Here is a 20,700-nt window from a genome sequence, read left to right as displayed (position 1 = left end):
TTGACTCAAAGCTTGAGCAATTTGCCCCACTTGATTTTCTAGATTGGAAATGGCCTTATCCGTTTTCTGCATGTGGGTGTCATTCCTCTGCATGTAGCTTTTTGTCTCAGTGATGAAACTATCTGTGTTTCTAGCCATGGAAGCAACAAGTTCTTCCAAAGATTTTCCTGTAGATTGTGGTTGAGGTGGTGGTTGTGGTGGATTGTAGTAGTGCATTTGACCATGAGGTGGGCGAGTATGTTGTTGACCTTGAGGTGGTTGAGTTGGCCCTTGTTGAACATTCGAATTGTCACTCCACCTGAAATTTGGATGATTTCTCCACCCCGGATTGTATGTTTGTGAGAAAGGATCATTCTTAGGCCACTGATTTCTCTGAAATGAGCCCACTGCATTTGCTTCCTCATGTGCCAAGGGACAATCCTCAGTGTCATGACCAATTGTGGAGCAAAATGCACAAACCTTGGATGATCCCGGTGCCAATTTCTTCACCATGTTGGTTAGGTTTGCAATCTGAGCTTCCATACTAGAAAGGGTACTTACATCATAGGATTCCCCTTTTCTGACTGGTCTTTGCCTTGAATTATATTGGCGAGCATTTGCAGCAACAAGATCAAATATTGCTCGCACTTCTGTTGGAGTCTTGGTCATTATAGTCCCTCCTGCAGCTGCATTCACATTATTTTGGTCCGCTTCAAAAAGTCCTTCATAGAAGTGTTGCATTAGAAGCCAAGCTTGTATGTTATGATGCGGACAAGTGATTAGAAGTTTCTTGAAACGGTCCCAATAATCCTGGAAGCTTTCTCCCGGCCTTTGCAGAATTCCTGTAATCTGACTTCGGAGTTCATTTGTCCTTTGTGCTGGGAAAAAATGTTGCAAGAACTTTGTAGCAAGATCCGTCCACGTTGTGATGGAATTTGGAGGTAGATAGTGAAGCCATTCCTTTGCTGTATCCTTCAAACTAAATGAGAAAAGTCTCATTCTTATCTCATCACTACTCATGCCTTCGATCTTTATTGTGGAACACACTTCCTCAAAGTCTAGGATATGTGCATTAGGATTTTCTCCAGGATTTCCCAAGAACTTAGGCAATATGTGTATCATGCCCGATCTCAACTCAAAGTTTTCCAAAGTGCTTGCGGGATATACTATGCAAGATGGTTGTCCAGTTGTTGGCGGTGAAGAGTATTCTTGCATAGTAAGTTCCGCATTTGCAGCTGCTGCCGCCATTGGTGAAGGTGGAGGTGACTCGACTTTTGGTGAGCTTGGTGATGATGAAAATGGCGAGAGTGAAAAAGGCAATGGAGTAGACACAGCTAGTTGGATGTTCCTTTCTCTCAAAGCTTGAGCTTGGATATCTTCTACAGTGCTATCTAATGAAATATCCAAATTCAGAAGGGACATAAGCAAAATGTTCCTGCAATAAGAAGAAAACAAAAACAAACTCAAATAAAATGAAATGACAAACAAGGAAAAAAAATGAAAATAAAATTAAGTACTCTAAATATACTCAAACAAAACATATAAGCAACCGTGCCAGTTCCCCGGCAACGGCGCCAAAAATTGTTGCATTCCTAAAAGGACACAATTTAATGTGCAAACAACCAATTAAAAATACCCGCAAGTGCACGAATCTATCGAAGTATAGATTGTATAAGTACGGGGTCGATCCCACGAAGAACTTGTCGGTTGTCTATAAGTTCTAATTCGAGTACAAAAAGAACACTTAACTAACACACCACAATGCACAAATGAAAATTTGAAACTAAAAAGAAATATAAAAGAAACAAACAAAACAAAACAAAACAAAAAGAATTGTGCTGTGAACAGTGACCAGCGACCGGTCGTTTGTTAAGAGCGACCGGTCGTTTTTTGTCTGGCGACCGGTCGTGAGGTAAAAGCGACCGGTCATTTTAGTACAGAGTCGAAACTTCAGAATTGTGTGCTGAGCGACCGGTCGTGAGACACTAGCGACCGGTCGTTCTTGGGCAGAGTCGTTTTCTCTGTTTTTCCAGTTTCGACCTCTATCCAGTGTTTTGCCTATAACTTTCCAACCGTACGTCCAAAATTCACGTTCTTTATACGGTTGAATTCAGCACAGAAAATGGAAGAACACAACGCGGACCAAAAGTCCAAAACAATTACGGAAACAAATAGAATTTAGTAACAAAGACACGTAACGTGTCAAACACACAACTCACACACACATTGGGGGGGGGGGGGGGGTTTTGATTTGTTTGAAGTAACCTATTTCTATTGCATGAAAGTAAATGGACTTTGAAATTAAATGAGAATGGCGGAGATGAATTATCAAGATGTGAAATCAAAATGTAACAAACACTAGGGTTTCGGAATCCACCCTAAACAATTCTACCCAAGTTCATGAATACTCAAGTAATGAACTCTAAACGCGTTGATGAAGATGTTCGCAATCAAGACCATGGGTCGTGGCTCAAGACGCATTGATTCTCTCTAATATACGTAAAGTGCATGGTTCGTGCTACAATACTTGTGCCCTCCTCATAACCGAACCTAGGTATGGTTCGTACTTCGATTCAATTACAAGGAGAACCCATTAAGTTCAAAGAGAATATGAACATCACAAGAATCCTAATAGCATGGTGTTTACATTAGGTATTCAAGAAACCAATTCACATAGATGATTCTTACTTCATCCATTTATTGCTTAGGATAACATGAGGATACACATAATCCCAACAATCTCAAGAAGCATGCTTTCAAAGGTGATCAATCAAAGAAGAACATACATCAAGGATAGATTAATTTGGTGAATTGGAATTCATCAACAATATCTAGAAATTCATACACTCAAGCATCAAAACAAAAAGGTAATCATGTTTAGGGCTTCAACCTAAGCCCTAGCTATGGAGTTTAGTTCCTCATAATCATTTCAAACACAAATTCAAAATGAAATTAGAAAGAGTTTACAGATTTTCAGAAAATGATGAAAGCTTCAAGATCATCAATGGTGGAAGTCTTCTTCTCCACTTTTCTTGACTGCACCTTGGCTTTCTCCTAGCTCCAAGCTCCAAAATCTGCTCTCAATTGTGTAGGATGGTGGAATACCCTCTCTCCCGTTGCAAAAACTCCCCCAAATCTGATTGCAATCCCTTTTGACTTCTCTCTCTCCTCCTTTCCAGCTTTTCTTTTAGTATAAAACTTATTCTTTCTCTAAAGCTATTGCCCATTGTCCCCTTGCAAATGATGAAACCTTGTTTTAAGGTATAATCCAAGGCTCCAATTGACTCAGGAAATGCCACTCAAATGCAATCCATTGTTACCAAAAGGTGTGGTAACAAGTAGAAATAAAATGCTATTAAGTGGGGGTGAAAACTGGGCCAAAACAAACATCCAGAGCCAGCGTCAATTGTCCGATCAACTGGATAGGCTACACTTGCCCAATGGAGCTCAAATTTGGATATGTTGTAGTTAACATCCATTGGAACAAGTCTTATGAAGATCATCACCTCATCCAAGGACCGGAACATGCTGATCCAAGGCCACGAAGTTGACCTACGAAAATGAACAAAAACAGAATTTATATCAAATAATGCACTTTTAGCTCATTTTCATACAAACCAAGGTAAAACCTATTAAAACACAAAAAAGAAGTAAAAAGCTATAAAATGTCAAGAACTAACTCAAAATAGTGGGTGAATAACATGAAAAATCATGTGTAAAAATGAACCGAACAGTACTTCAGTACTCTGTTTGAACAAATAAAGCAACATAAGTGACGTGGTAAATAAATAACAACGACGGTTTAAATAACAAAACGTCGTCTTAAAATGAGTTACACGACGGTAAAAAAATACCGTCGTAATGAATACTTTATTACGTCGTTTAAATAAAACCGACGTCTAATTCAAATGCAAAATTCATAATTAATGAATTTACCTTTTCAATTTTCTTTTCTCCAACACTGGATTGCTGTTTTAATAAATAAAGAGATATATATATAAGAAAGATTGTACAATAATTTAAACATTCAATTAAAACAAACGACGGTTGAAAGAAAATATAGACGTCTGAAACTTGAAAAAGAAATGAAAAAGGCAAAGTTAAGAGAATTTACCTTTTCATCTTTCTTTTCTTCAATCTTTTCACGATCCCCAGATTTCTGTTATAAGAAATAAACTCAATATATATAAGACATAGTACAAAAAGGGCAAAAAAAAGAAAGTAAAACAATTAAATTAAACCGTCGTGGTAATAATAACAAACGACGGTATTTAATAATTACAGACGTGTATATTTAATCACACGACGGTAAATAATAAACGTCGTGGTATTTCATATACTACGACGGTATCTAAGCTTGTACAACAATTTAAACATTCAATTAAATAATTGCAGACGTGTAACATTCATTAAACGTCGTGGTAATTCCTTTATTGAAAAAAAAAATTGAAAAAAGCAAAGTTATGAGAATTTACCTGTTCAACTATCTCAAGTATCTTTCCTTCTACTCTCTTTTCAACTTCCCCTGATTTCTGTTATAAGAAATAAAGAAATATATAAATGACATTGTAGAAAAATTAAAACAAATAAATAAACCGTCGTGGTAAACATTAACAGACGACGGTAAATATAAACAGAGAAACAGAAAATTCAAAGTTCAAAGACGTTACCATTTCCTCCTGCTGTTCCCCATTCTTGGCAGTATCCTCCTCATATTGTAGGGCTCTAACATCAAGTGCCCCAGAACAGCTTGCTTTGTCAGACATTGGATTTTTGGGACTTTGCCCTTGGATTTGGGACAATGTATTCAGTTTCAGCAGGCTTGGATCAAAATTGGGGATGATTTTTGAAAGCTGACTCAGCAAATTTTCCCTCTCAGCTTCTACCAATTGCTTCGTCCTAGCCTCCATCTTTAAACTCTCTTCCCTTGATCTAGCCTCCATTTTCAAAGTCTCTTCTTGAAGGACAAGTCTTACACTTTCCTTCAATTGATCAGCAAACCTAACCTTCTGTTGTCTAGGTAAGTTGAAGTATTGCTTAGGGGAAACCCCAGCCCCTACACCTCTAACTCTTCCTGGATGCTCGGGACCCAAAGCCATTGTCAAAACATCATTGGATCCTGACAGAGAAATTGTGCCTTCAGAGACTTGCTTTTGCAAATCATCCTAACAAAAAGACATAATAAAAAGTCAGAATAAGGAAACAAACGACGGTTATTTATAAAAAATAGACGTAATATAATATTTCACACGACTCAATAACATAACAATCGACGTAATATAATATTTAAGACGACGCTAACTAAATACCGACGTTATTAATATATTAACACGGCGTCAATAATAATACACCGACGTCTTATGTTATAATTACAAAAAACAGAGCATGGATTCCAGATTCAGACCTTTAACGTCGCCTTTTAAAATATTTCGACGTAGTAAAACTTTTCACACGACGGAAAAATATAACAGCAGACGTAATAAAATTTTTAAAACAGAGTGAGTAGGCTTACAATTAATTTTGCTTTCTCTGCAGTCTTTGGATCCGGGATGTTACCATGTTTGTCTTCTCTTGCTTTTTTCCATAAGGTAGATCGATCAATATCTACCCCAGGCATGATTTCCTTCAAGTCCTCCTTAAAACCAACATATCCTTTTCGAGACAATCGATGATTGTACTCGAGTTTCTCCCTCCTCTGTGATTGTTCTTCATGCACAGCCTCAAATTCTTTAGATAACCTTGAAGCTACAAAGGCATCCCATTGAGCTTTCTCTATGAATTTTTATGTTTCAGGGGGCTGCCTTAATCTATCCTGCTCCTTGATGAATGGAAGGATATGAAACCTCGTTAGTGTGGACTTGAAATCTTTCCATTTCTTGGCGGCAGAAGATAGCACCATTTGCTTGCCCCCTTTACCAACCACAAAAGCCATGTCAACGGCTTCCCAAATCTGCTCTTTTATATCCTTGGATATTTGAACCCATTTCTTGTCCACAAGTGGGACTCTGGAGCGTGCCAACACACCAATGTAGGACTGCATCTCATTATGTGCACGGCCATAAGGTTTCCCTTCTTCATTGTACTCAACAACAGGCTTGATTTTCTGAATTTTTCTCTGCACAACACGGGGCATTGTGCTCATACCCCGACCTGACTTTGCCTCCTCAGAAATAGTTGTCGTGCTGGCTGGTTCTGTCTCAGAAGATGAAACAAGCTTCATCTTCTTCGAGGCCTTGGTTTGAGGATTTACAACTCTAAGCTCCTTCTTCGAGGATTCATTTTTTTTCAAACCAGACTCCTTACTTTGGGATTGAGAAACCATGGTTACAGACAAATTAAACCTGCAAGTGAAAATATATCAGTGAAATTAAGAAAAACCACGACGATTATTTATAAACTACGACGTATTATAATATTTCAAACGACGTAAGAACAAAACAAACGACGTAATAATAATTTTACACGACGGTAATTAATCACCGACGTGATAAAATATTACAACGACGTCAATAATAAACAACCGACGTCTTATGATATAATAAAAACAGAGTATTAAATATTACAACGACGTTAATAATAAACATTCGCCGTGGTATTGAAAATAAAACGACGTAAATATTAATATACCGTCGTCTATACCACAAAAACAAATTAGGAACAACGTAAAATATTTTCAGCAGAAAAATAATTAAAAAGATTTTCGAAACAAAAACCATTGTTCAGAGAAATCAAACATGCGATGAAAGCTTGGAAACTTAAAATGATATCCTTAAAAATCAAAAACAAAAAATGGATATCATTTTAAAAAACAACGACGAACACTTTCACACGACGCTAGGGTGACTGACGAACCGTCGTGGTCTATAAATCTAACCACGTAAATAATAAGCCACCATCGTCTTATTTAGTTGAAGTAAAAGAACCAGAGTAGTGTTCAAACTTGGAAACTTTTCGTCTTTGTCTGCAAATTTTATCAAACTTGGAAAGAAAAAATGTAAAAAGATTTAAAAAAAAGAAAATGATATGCGCTTGCAAAACAGGAACAAAAATCCTTCCAGAAATGCTTACCCTTTGCTTGCGATGAAAGCTTTCTTCTGGAGTTTGGTGTTTCAGTTCAGAGATGAAGACGAAGAGGAGATAAGCTTGAAAGTTTGAAACAGTTCTTGGAGAATGAAAAATGAGAAAAGCTTGAAAGTTTTTCTCGGGTTTGGAACCAATGCAAGTATGGGTCAGGAAGGCGAAAAGTTTAAAATAATAAAAAAAAACCTTTTCATAACAACGACGCTATTAATAGTATGCGCCCTAGTATGATACATTATACGGCGCTATTGTTAACACTGCCCTATAATATTACTTTCAACGACGGTATGTTTTAATGAAACGACGTTTTGAAATCGAATTACACGACCCATGTTTCTTCAAAAAAGATGAATCGTCATTTTCCAATTTACCAAACGACCTTATATTCAATAATAACGACGTTAAAAATTAATACCACGTCGTTTTAATTACTCATACCGACGTGTAATTTTTTTAATTACACAATAAATTAATTTTCCAAAAAATTACAACGTCGTTTTTATATAGCGTCGTTGTTAAATAATTTATACGACCTTATTTTAAATTTAAAGGACGTGTATGTTATATATAAACGTCTATATTTTAAAACACCGACGTGGTATATAAGATTTGTTTATAAATAATGGGTTTTCTGTCTTTCTGTCGTCTTCATTTTTCAATTAGGGTTTCAACTTTTTCTCAATTCTCTGGAGGCACATCACCTCTCTGTCTCATCTCGCTTTCATTTTTCAGTTTTGATGTTGATGTGTGGGCGCGTTTGTGTATCTGAAAGACACAAACACGCACACATCATCTAAATATTGTCTTTCTTCACAGAAGGAGAACAAGGTCTGCATCAGCCCTCTTTCTCAGCTCCTCCATGATGGGGTTCTCTGGGTTGATCTCCATGGTCTTCTTGCTCGACATGTACCCAGCCGCTTTGTTATCCCTCAAGGCCTGAGCCTTCATGATTCTTTCCATGTTGGCAGTCCAGCACGGTCAGACGGTCAGACACCACAACCTTCTCCACTCTGTCACCCAAAACAACCTTCACAACCTTGCAGAGTCCCTCAAACTTCTCCTTCAACTCTTCCTTCTTCTTTGCCTCGTCTTCACTCTCATCAAGCTTGAGACCTTCCTTGGCGGCTGAGACAAGCTTCTTGCCCTCAAACTCCTTGTGAGAGTAATTGGCACATCATCCACTTCTAAAACATTGCCTTTGTTCATTCTGGTTCGATTATGATGAGGAACAGAGTTCATTCTGGTAATGATAGACGAATAATTGCATAAAATTTGTACGTCGTTAATTTAACAAACCGTCGTGGTTAGTACAATTATGCGACAGTAGAGTTATGGATACCGTCGTAGTATATTATAATTAAAAAGTCGATAAATTTATATTTACAGTCGTGGTAACTTAATTTAAAGCGGCGATTTTTTTTGTAATTAACCGTCGTAGATTCCTTTGAATTTATGCGTCGCTGACTAAGAAAATTGGGTCGTGTTTATTAATTAATTAACACGGCGTCTTATTTTTATATCGTCGTCTTTACTTTCTACGGCGGTGATTTCATAGATGCAGTCGTTGTTTTTAGGTTCAGATTTTAACTCTGAAAATACCTTTGTAATAAGACGACGCTTTTTTAATTTGGTGCGTCGTGGTTTCAAAATATCTATACGTGTGCCGTTTTTTAGGTGTTTAAAGTATGTTTCTACGACGGGTTTCTATTACCGTCGTCTTTTAAAAAACAACGACGGTTTTTTGATCTACCGTCGTTGTTTACTGGTCGTCTTTTGCCCTTTTTGTAGTAGTGATTTCCAAACACCACTTCAAACACTTCACCACCATATCCAAATACCTCCCACCCTCAACCTTGAACCACAGATATTCGGTTGTATCGTATTTGTACATGATCACCAACGAAGCAAATTGGATCCCCGAGTAGAAAAATGTGTTTTCATTGGCTATGCTCCTCATCAGAAAGGCTACCAATGTTATCACCCTCCAAGTCAAAAGGTATATACTTCCATGGATATCGTGTTCTAGGAACATGACATATATTTTTTAGCAGCACATGAGGAGAATCTAGAATCAAACACTCCACGCTGCCAAAATTAGAAGGAGGAAATTGAACTGTTTTATGAGATTTTGCCCACTCCATTGCCTTCAGCTCTAGTACCACACCAATCACCTACTGAGAAAGTCATTCAAGTAACATCTCCCCCTAAAACTGATAACACTAATGAAATATACCGTGATGATTTGATTTCAAAAAGCATATAGGATACTTATTACCCTATATATAAGCTTCTAGAAAGGAAGAACTGTGGTAAACCTCGAGTACATACAAAGCAGACCTTAAAGCCAAAGAGAAATACCCAATCAACAATTATATATCTCTAAGCAAATTATCAAAATCACATGTACACTTTGTGAAGCAGTTGTCCGATATATCTGTCCCAAATAATATGAATGAAGCATTAGAAGACTCAAAATGGAAAAAAGCCATGAATGAAAAAATGCGAGCCCTCCAAAAGAATGCCACATGAGAGCTCGTGCCTTTAGTTCACGGAAAGAAGACAGTGGGATGCATGTGGATCTATATTGTAAAACTCAAAGCACATGAATCCATTGAAAGATATAAAGCTAGATTGGTGGCAAATTGGTATATACAGGGGTATGGGGTGGACTACCAAGAGACATTTGCCCCAGTAGCCAAGATGAACACTATCAGAGTCCTATTGCCCCTAGCAGCAAATCTAGATTGGCCATTACATCAGTTCGATATTAAAAATGCCCTCTTACATGGAGACTTGGATGAAGAGGTATATATAGATTTACCACCAGGATGTAATTTAGCTCATGACAAGGAGAATCAAGTTTGCAAGCCCAGAAAGTCATTATATGGGTTAAAACAATCTCTCAGGGCATGGTTTGAAAGATTTACTAAGTCCACGAAGAATTTGGATCCACTCAAAGTAATTCAGACCACACCTTCTTCTTGAAGCATGATGAAGGAAAATTCACTACATTAATTGTTTATGTGGATGACATGGCCATAATTGGGAACAACGCAGGAGAGCAACAAAAGCTACAAAAGTATTTGTCTCAGGAATTTGAGATGAAGGATTTAGGTGCTTTGAAATTCTTCCTCGGAATTGAAGTAGCAAGGTCAAAAACTGGTATTTTTCTGTCTCAAAGGAAGTATGTGATGGATCTACTCACTGAAATAGGAATGCTTGGATGTAAGCCTGCTGACACACCCATTAAGATGAATCACAAGTTATGTGAAGACATGGACCTTTTTCCAACCAATAAGGAACAATACCAGCGCCTTGTTGGAAGGTTGATATATTTAGCACACATAAGACCAGATATTGCATATGCTGTGAGTGTGGTTAGTCAATTTATGCTTTCACCCAGTGTTTCTCATAGGAATGTAGTTGATCGGATCTTAAGATACTTAAAGTTAGCTTCTGGAGAGGGGTTAATGTTCTCAAAGAATGGAAATCTTGAAGTTGTTGGATATACAGATGTTGATTGGGCTGGTTCCATTACAAATAGATGCTCTACATTAGGTTACTTTACATTCGTTGGAGGTAACCTAGTCATTGGGTGGAGTAAAAAACAAAATGTGGTTGCTCGGTCTAGTGCAGAAGTAGAGTATCGAGGTATGGCTCAAGGAGTTTGTGAATTATTGTGGATCAGAGGACTCTTGACCGAATTGGGTTTTAAACTAGTGAAGCCAATAGAGTTACATTGTGATAACAAGTGAGCGATCGATATTGCTCATAATCCAGTTCAACATGATCGAACTAAACATGTTGATGTGGATAGACATTTCATCAAAGAAAAAATTGAAAACAAAATCATCTGTCTACCTTTTGTAAAATCAGAAGATCAATTAGCAGATGTCTTAACAAAAGCTATCTGTGGACGAGTGTTTTATGACTCACTTATGAAGTTGGGAATTGGTGATGTGTATACACCAACTTGAGGAGGAGTGTTGACATGAGTTAACCTACTAAATTAAGGAGATTTATTTCCTAATTAATTAGGTGATTTACTTCCTTATTTCATATAGTTAACACATCCTTATATAATTAGGATATATTCTCCTAATTAATTACTGTATCTATTTCCTTGTAAAACACCCTTTATAAACTCCTATATATCTCCTTATGAAAAAGAATAGAATTAACTTAAAGTATTCAAACCATATTCATATTTAAACAAAATCTACATCGTCTATAATGAAACCATAATAGTTGTCAATGGCAAACTATTGACAAAAAAGAAAAAGAAAAAGGCAAACGGACTAAGGAGGCGGTCACAATGTTTAATCAACCAACCTAATTTATTTCTGTCCATCCATCTCTTTTTTTGTTTTTGCTTTCAATGGATAGATGGGAAATCGAATACATAACGTCTTTTGAAAGAAAAAGAACTACATTAGACCAAATGCTAGTTGATCTCGGTGGCTTACTTGAATTCAAATAGAATCATCCCCAGTTTCAGCGTCTGCCAAAAAGGAAGTGGAGATCAAATATGAAATGAAAAATCAACTACTATCACAACACGTGATATCTACAATTTGAAATTTATTTGGATATACTTACTAAAGGAAACAATCTAGCAAGAAATCCCGGCCGATACTACAATAATGGAGGTTGTAATAACTACGGTTGTTGCTAATTGGGGTAAGTATCTTCGAAACGAATTTGGTAAATTTTGAATGCTTTAAACCTAAAATAGTATAAATTTGATCAGTTGAATTTGATATTACCATTGTTTGATACACTGAATCCATCACTTCGGATAAAAATGGGAATTTGGTAAAGGGGATTTTATTTTATTTTTAAGAGAGAGAGAGAGAGAGTTGGTTAAATGAATCATGAAGAAGTGGATATATAAATATGACAGAACTTTATCAGAGTCCAAACATGACACAGAGAAAAATAGCGGGGGGTAATAAAAGCAGCTCTTTCTTGTCCTCCTGCTTCAGCAAACGCAAAGCAATGCCTTCCCATGAGTCTCAATCCTCCGAGCCATTGTTGCAACAAAAGGATGCAAGCACAGTCCAAAGAAGAAAGCCTGGATGGAAGGCCGTGCGTTACATCTTAGGTATTGATACATTATGTATGATGCTATATACTTTCATGTGAATTATAAAGTTTGAATTAGGCGACGTTTTTTTATTTTAATACTTGGCCTGAGTCAGCAAATGCTACTTGGTTTTCTCCCCTGTATATGAGCTTGACAACTCAGTAAGAAAATATGGGGCTGCCCTGATGCATGGGGAGCACGTGCCCCCGCCTCCTCCCAACTTGTGTTCCCAAGGTGGGTTTCTTTTTCTTCCCTGTATATGAGCTTGACCAGACTCCAAACTTACATTACAAAGGGAAAAAGATGGTAAGGGAAACGTGCTTCTCCTTCTGCTTCAGAAAAAGCAGAACAAACCCTTCTTCTGATCATGAGTCTTCTTCTTCATCCTCCGAGGCATTGTTGCCACAAAAAGATGACTCTGTAGACTTGTTAGATTCAAGGCCTGGATGGAAGGTGGCTTACATCCTAGGTATATAAGTGATAAAAAAAATTATATATATATAAATGTGTGTGTGCTTGGAATTCAAGAAAATTGAAAAGTTCTATGAATTGGGACTTTATTTTTTGCAGGTAATGAATCAATTGAGAAGATGGCAACGTATGGGTTGACAACAAATTTTATGGTGTATTTGATGAGGGAGTATCACATGGATCAGGTTTCTGCTGCCAATATTCTGAACATTTGGACATGCGGCTACTGTTTATTGACAGTCGTTGGTGCCTCAGTTGCTGATATCTATCTTGGAAAATTTCTCACCATTGCTCTGGCTTCCCTTGCAAGTCTTCTGGTACACAATTAATCAGCATTTATCTAACATTAATTAATCATGATTAATTAGCTTAATTGGGTCCTAATTTTGTGTATTAGGGGATGGTAACAATAACTCTGACAGCCTTTGTGCCACAATTAAGACCTCCACCTTGCATCCCTGATGGGCAAAAACATCTTGTGCAATGTGTCTCCAACACAAAAACCCAACTGGGTTTCTTGTTTGCCGGGCTATCTTGGCTAGCCATAGGCACAGGTGGAATTAGGCCCTGCAGCATTCCCTTTGGCATTGACCAGTTTGACTCAACCATTGTGGAAGGAAGAAAAAATGTCAGTAGCTTTTTGAATTGGTACTATGCTTCATCCACAGTGGTATTGTTGATCAACCAAACCCTAGTGATCTACATTCAAGACTCTGTTAGCTGGGCCTGGGGATTTGGGATCCCCACCCTCCTCATGTCATCTTCAATTCCCCTGTTTTTGGCTGGCTCCAAAATTTACCACCATGTGAAGCCAAAGGGAACCACATTTAGCAGCTTTGCACAAGTTCTTGTTGCTGCTTACAAGAAGCGCCATCTTAAGCTTCACAACGAAGAAAGGGTTTGCGGGGTTTTCTTGGATGTTTCGTCGGATGGAAATTTGGTGCTCTCCAAGCACTCTCTCACTACAAAATTCAGGTAAAGCTTGATGGGTTGATTTTTCCTTCCATTGCTTAATCACCATTGTTTGCTTGTTCATTTACCAATTCTCATTTGGCACTACTTTGGTAGCTCAGCTTCTTGAAGAAAGCAGCTTTAGTGGTGGACAATGACCTAAAAGATGATGGGTCTTGTTCAAATCCATGGAGGCTGTGCAGCATGCAACAGGTTGAAGAGGTGATATGCTTCATGAAAATCCTCCCAATATGGGCTTCTGGTGGAATCTGCGTGATGGCCTATGCGCAAGAAGGAACATTTGTAGTGTCACAAGCCCTCAAAATGGACAGGCACATTGGACCCAATTTCGAAATGCCTGCTGGCTCAGTCAAAATGATGTCATTGATCACATTATGCATATGCCTCCCATTCTACGACCGTGTCCTCCAACCAGCCCTCAGAAAGATCACCAAACACGAAAACGGCATCACACCTCTCCAAAGAATAGGAATTGGGTATTTGTTCTCGATTCTGTTCATGGTGGTGGCGGGACTCGTTGAGAGGCAAAGGAGAGCTTCTGCTTTGTCACAAGCTTCAGAAGATGGCGTTGCGCCCATGTCAGTTTTCTGGCTATTTCCACAGCTAATGTTCCTTGGCATGGTTGAGTTGTTTGGCATTGTCGGGCACATTGAATTGTACAACAAGGAGTTTCCTGAGAAGATGAGGAGCATTGGGAATTCTCTGATCTATCTTTGCACGGCTGGGGCTACTTATTTGAGCGCTTTGGTGGCGAGCATTGTGTACAGTGTTACAGGGAAGCATGGGGAGCCTAACTGGCTAGACAATGATATCAATGCCGGCAGACTGGACTATTTCTACTTCCTAATAGCTGCACTTGGGGTGCTGAATTTTGTGTATTTTTGGTTATGTGCTCGTGTATACACTTACACTTCCAGTGTAAGAGCAGTTGAGAGTATAGAGACCGACATTTTGGTTTAGACTTCTGTCCAGTAAATTTGGTTTCCTCTTTCAAAAAGCTCTGTATTTGAACTCCATCCATAACCCATGCATATACATATATTATATATATAAACCCATCCATAACCCATCCTCTTTCTAATTTTATTTCAGTTTTAAAATATATATATTATTGTTTTTTCAGTTGGTCACAGCATTGAGTTCGTTTCCTTTGCATTTAATTTTTTTAAAATCAAACAATTAAATTGATTGAAAAAAACTGCATGAATACATCAAAGATGTGTATACACGAATCATAAACAAGACTGAAAAAACAATAATCCGAAACTGAAAAATTGTTTATCCATGTAGATTTGATTCGAGTAGGTTATTTTAAACTAACACCCTCTTGATGTAAATAACCTCTTATGCTTTTGGTGTTTTCATAAAATCCCTTCAAGTTTCGGAAATTACACTAATATCATATGGGTTTCACATTGCTTTCACAAAACACCTTCCATTAATTTTTCACTTAAATTTGTTTTTTTTTTTATAGGGACGATATTCTACTTTAATCTAATCTAAACTACGAGGAGGGGGATTCGGGTGTAGAGTGAAGAGCACATTCGTTCTAACCAATGTCTATTACACTAAAATTTCTCCAAATTAAAAAGTTGACAACATTGATTATATTGTACATACACTTTGAGGTCTAATTATTGAAATTTATTTTGTTATTTGAAACAAATTAAAATTGGGCCCTGATAGTTTTCACTTTTAGTAATTAAAGACTACAAGTTGGGTCTAATTTTTTTATGAAAGTAAAGTAACTCATGATGATGTCTTCTAGAGTGGATCTCAACGCTCAGTTATGAACGAATGTTGCTCTGATACAATTTGTTGTATATGAGATAGAATAAGGTGCTCGAAAGTATAAGATGAGACAAGTTTGAGGTGTTGGACATATGACTTACTTCAGTAGAGCTCTTTTGTATTTTATTATTATTATTATTATTTTTTGAGAAGATGATGAATTTCATTAGAAAATCAGAGTATTACAAGGATAAATTATATATAGAGTGGCTTCATTAAAACCTCTTTGAGGAAAACCCAATGGATCAAAATCCCAGAAGATGAAATAGTACCACACATGCCGAGACTACATGAGAGTTAAGCAACAATACACTCAGGAAAGTCCTCATTTAGACAATCTTGTAATCAAAGAAGTGGGTCAGAAAACTAAAAAGCTAAGGCCTCTTGACCAAGACTGAAGCGCGCAAGACGATTCGCCACTCCGTTAGTTGTGCGGGGAACAAAGCGGGCTGAGTAGGAGGGGGCAAGGCGAGGAGCCCGCGAATATCTTTGAGGAGAGCCCCTTCTGCCGCATAACAGGGATCTTCCTGAAGGATCAAATGAATGGAGATCGAAGAGTCAAACTCAATAATGAGAGGCGTGAGAGAAGCATCCACCGCAAAGGAATTACCAATTTTGAGAGTATACAACACAGTAGGCAAGCTATGAGCACGCATCCCTACCGCCCCACAAAGATGACCATAGGAATCTCTGACCACTACACCAACCCCACGTAAACCAGAACTCAAGCTAAGTGCACCATCAACGTTGAGTTTAAAGTAACCAGGAGGGGGAGATTGCCACTTTTTATTAGGAATTGGCATAGAAGACTGCCTATGATGGGAGTCATAAAACCTTATGAAACTCAACATCGCAGTTATTTGCACTAAAAACTATTTGATCAGGGGGCAAGACAGGAGAACCAAACAAAGCTACATTTCGGGCATTCCACAAGAACCACAAAGTAATAGTTAACAAAGAGTGTTGTGAGCTAAGGAGAATATCCCATACAACCAACAGCCAGATTGCAGCATCATGACACGGTAAAGTGGTGAGAAGTGGAGCCCAACCCATTAGGCTCAAAACGGAAGAACTAACCGTGCAATTGTGAAAAGCATGCATCGCAGTTTCAGTCGGACCCATACAACGAAAGCAAGTGGTATCTTGGACTATATTCCGCCTAAGAAGCACCTCACGAGTAGGGAGAACGTTGTGGGCGAGACGCCAGAGGAAATGTTGCATTTTCGATGGAACTTTAAGCTCCCATAGATGCTTCCATAGCTGTTGAGAGGAGGAAAAGGAAGACTCGGACACAGACAAAGAGGCCATCTAAGCTTAAAATTCCAATGCAGTCTAATATCCACTCTTAACTGTATATCGACCATTACGAGTAAAATGCCAAATACGGCGATCACTAGTATTGCAACTCAGAGGAATAGATAGGAAAAGTCCAGCTTCAAGAAAGGTGAATAAATGGTAGATCTCATAAACATTCCAATGACCACTAGAAGTAATAAGAGCACTGACTCTATAATCCACAGAGAGACAAGGAGAAGATTGAACAGTAAATGTAAAATGGTGAGGTACCCACAGATTGGTGTAGATATTCACAAGTCGGCCATCATCGATACGCCATTAAAGACCATGGAAGAGGAGTTCACTACCCCATAATATAGACTACCAAGTAAAAGAAGGTATCGAACACCCTTGAGCATGCAGAAAATCAGACTCTGGAAAATACCAAGCTTTAAGCATTCGTGCAATGAAGGAATTGGGGAATTCCAGTAGACGCCATCCTTGTTTGGCAAGCAAAGCTTGATTAAAACAAACGAGTTCTCAAAAACTGAGACCTCCTTCAATCTTGTGCTTGCTCAGAGCCTTCCAGGTCTTCCAATGGATACCTTTTTCACTTCCTTTAGACCACCAATAACGAGCAAAAATACTCTCAATTTCATAACATAAGCGAATTGGTAGATGAAAGACACTCATAAAATAGGTAGGCATCACCTGTCACACCGCCTTAATAAGCACCTCCTTCCCAGCTTTAGAAATAAGTTTACCTTCCCATCTTGAAATCTTCTTCCAAACATGATCTTTGATAGCTTGGAACATATGTTTTTTTTATTTTTTCCGGGTATAGTAGGAAGACCCAAATAATGTTCATGGCAAGGAATGACTGGTACCCCCAGAAGAGCATGGAGTTAAGCTTGGACTGACTCACTGGTGGATGGGCTAATACAGATAGCAGACTTGGCAAAATTTATTTGCTGCCCGAGGTTGCTTCATAAAGACTAAAAATGTTCTTTCATTCCATAATCTGGGTAACTTCATAATCACAAAATAAGAGACTGTCATTTGCCCCAAAAAAAGGTGATTAAGAGAGGGTGCAATAGGAGCAATAGAAACCCCGCAGACTCGAGAATCTCAATTGGTTTTTTGAAGCAATGCTGAAAAGCCTTCAGCCACTAAGAGGAATAAATAGGATGAGAGGGGATCTCCTTGGTGTAGACCCTGAGTAGGAGTAAGGTGACCCATCGGACGCCCTTGTATCAATAGGGAGTAAGAAACAGATGTAATACAACCCATGATCAACTAGATAAAGCGATTAGGGAATTCCATCGTGCGCATCATCCGTTCCAAAAATACCCATTCCACCCGATCATAGGCCTTTGCCATATCGAGCTTCAGTATAGCCTTTATTTTTCTTAATTTACCTCTGCGCTTCAGACAATGAATCATTTCGAAAGCCACAAGAACATTATCCAAGATCATACAGTGAGGGATGATTGCACTTTGGTATTCTGATATGACATCCGACATTGTCTTTTTTTCAACCTGTTGGCAAGAACTTTGGAAATAATTTTATACAAAACATTACAGAGACTAATGGAACAAAATTCAGTTACTCGGGAGGGAGACAGAACTTTTGGTATTAAGGCGATCAATGTATGGTTGAAATCAGCTACCCCACCACTCCCATTAAGAACCTGTAAACAGAGTTGATAGATATCCGAGCCAATAATACTCCAGTAACGCTGATAGAATAAAGCCGGTATCCTATTAGGACCAGGAGCTTTAGTGGGCCCCATAGATTTTATGGCAATTTCCACTTCCATTGTTCCTCAAACTGGAAACGATGTGTACTCCAATGACGACAAACATCAACACTAGGCCGTGAGTCAGGGAGGAGAAAAATTGGGTGATGATAAGAAGAATATACCGAAAGATGGTAGATGGTGAAATTGCCCCACTACTGAAGCAAGGCTAAATTACCAAAGCCTCTGTCTAATCACGCTTGAACATTGGCGTCATCTTTATGGTTGTTCGTCCAGGTAAAAGGATGACCCACAAAATTAAATGATAACAGATTATAGTCGTCAATTACCAGTTGAAAATCTTCAATTTGACTAATAGAGAGAAGATGAGGGCCACTTTTTTTGTCCACATCTCATTGAAGTCACTGCAACACATACATGGACCAGTATCCACCTGACTCAAACTGCGAAAAAGCTCCCAAGAATGAATCCGTCGAGTAAGGTTAGGATTACCATATAACCCAATAATTTGAGTAACAAAGGAATTAGGAAAGGTAACCTGAGCATCAATATGTCCCAAAGAGGATGAGACCAACACAACCTGTAAACCAGTCTTCCAAAGAATACAGAGATCACTAGAGAACCCTGCACTGGGAACACAGAGGACTCCACCCACACCAAGTCTCTGGACCAAGCCGCCCATTTGGACAACAGTCATACGAGTCTCAGTAAGGAAAACAATATCAGATGTTTTGTCTTGTAAGAGGTTTTTGAGATCACAAAACGTATTCCAGTTGCCAAGCCCTTGCACGATCCAGCTTAACACAGACATAGCAGAGACCAGAATTTCCACTCTAACCACCAAGCCAAGCTGAACAAAAAAACCACAGCATGCGAAGGAGAAGGATAGAGACAAGAGAGCAAAAATCCAAGGAATCACCCCAACACTAGCACGCTTAGGAAAACACCAACAGAGACCCAAAGTCACAGACACTGAAACCAGCAGGTGGGTGGCGCGAGGGAGACACGAGGGCAGAGAGCCCTAATTCCGACCGTGCCTGCAATCGATACCAGACCAAACCCAATAAAATCCAAATGGATCAGTCAATGAGTAACTACGATGAGCTCGAGTGGAGAAGGGAGAGACAAAACCAGTTGCTCATGGCAAGCCGTAAGGCAAAAAGGTGAGACGACGACGGCACCTATCGTAGACAAAGGGGGAGTGACGACGACTGGCTTTAAGGGGGGACCCTAGATATGATGTGTGGCTCTCCTCGCTTAGTGAGAGAGTGACCCTGATCTTTTTTTTTTCGTTTTGCAATAACCACTTTTGTATTTTTTATTTACTTAACTTGTTTAACTAGTTACAATGGGTTAAGCTTAAAGGCATTTTAAAGAGAATAATAAACTCTAGAGAATTATTCAAACACATTGTAAAGGAACACTACAAGAAAAACAATTTTTAGTGGCCAACAAATTGGTTACAAAAAGTACCGATTATGGTCACTGAATGAAATTAGTGTCCAAATATTGGTGGTCATTGGGTCGTCCCTAGAAGTTTGTCACAAACTCTATTTAGTGACCGTCTTTAAATATTGGTCACTTGTAATATCCCACATCGACCAACGGAGAGGGGGTGATGTGCCTTATATGTACATGCCCACCTCCATCTAGCACGAGGCCTTTTGAGAGCTCACTGGCTTCGGATTCATGGGAACTCCGAAGTTAAGCGAGTTGGGGCTAGAGCAATCCCAGGATGGATGACCCACTAGGAAGTTGCCCGTGAGTTCCCAGAAACAAAATCGTGAGGGTAGAGAGGGGGGCCAAAGCGGACAATATCGTGCTATGGCGGAGCCGATCCCGGGATGTGACAATTTGGTATCAAAGCCACTCTGCCATGTGGTGTGAGTGTGCCAATGAGGACGTCGGGCCCCTAAGGGTGGTGGGTTGTAATATCCCACATCGACCAACGGAAAGGGGGTGATGTGCCTTATATGTACATGTCCACCTCCGTCTAGCACGAGGCCTTTTGGGAGCTCACTAGCTTCGGATTCATAGGAACTTCGAAGTTAAGTGAGTTGGGGCTAGAGCAATTCCAGGATGGGTGACCCATTGGGAAGTTGCTTGTGAGTTCCAAGAAACAAAACCGTGAGGGCAGAGAGGGGGGCCCAAAGCGGACAATATCATGCTACGGCAGAGCCAAACCCGGGATGTGACATCACTAAAAAAAACAATTAGTGACTTCCTTTGTTAGGCCATCTCTAGTCATGAGGCTAAATGGAGCCTCGAGCTATAATTTAGCCCTCT

At 38.9% G+C, this 20,700-nt stretch overlaps 2 protein-coding genes and 1 non-coding gene across 3 annotated transcripts; 2 read left to right on the top strand and 1 right to left on the bottom strand.

The window, feature by feature from the left end:
* The first annotated feature begins 736 nt into the window (after positions 1 to 736).
* On the top strand, positions 737 to 843 carry LOC148297832 (small nucleolar RNA R71). Its single transcript, XR_015833308.1, has one exon. It is a non-coding gene; the product is annotated as a small nucleolar RNA R71 (small nucleolar RNA).
* An 11,605-nt stretch (positions 844 to 12,448) lies between these two features.
* Positions 12,449 to 14,548, top strand: LOC110772865 (protein NRT1/ PTR FAMILY 2.13-like). The gene is made up of 4 exons (XM_088248532.1): positions 12,449 to 12,614; positions 12,716 to 12,933; positions 13,014 to 13,591; positions 13,690 to 14,548. Exons 1-4 carry the CDS (start codon positions 12,449 to 12,451, stop codon positions 14,546 to 14,548), a joined length of 1,821 nt encoding a protein of 606 aa, XP_088104658.1.
* A 1,205-nt stretch (positions 14,549 to 15,753) lies between these two features.
* LOC110772866 (uncharacterized) lies at positions 15,754 to 16,230 on the bottom strand. The gene has a single exon (XM_021977348.1). The coding sequence runs from the start codon at positions 16,228 to 16,230 to the stop codon at positions 15,754 to 15,756; it is 477 nt and encodes a 158-aa protein (XP_021833040.1).
* Positions 16,231 to 20,700: the final 4,470 nt, after the last annotated feature.

Source organism: Prunus avium, chromosome 1, assembly GCF_965620075.1.
Source record: "Prunus avium chromosome 1, drPruAviu1.hap1.1, whole genome shotgun sequence".
Classification (NCBI taxonomy): Eukaryota; Viridiplantae; Streptophyta; class Magnoliopsida; order Rosales; family Rosaceae; genus Prunus; species Prunus avium.
This window is presented reverse-complemented; position numbering and strand designations above follow the sequence as displayed.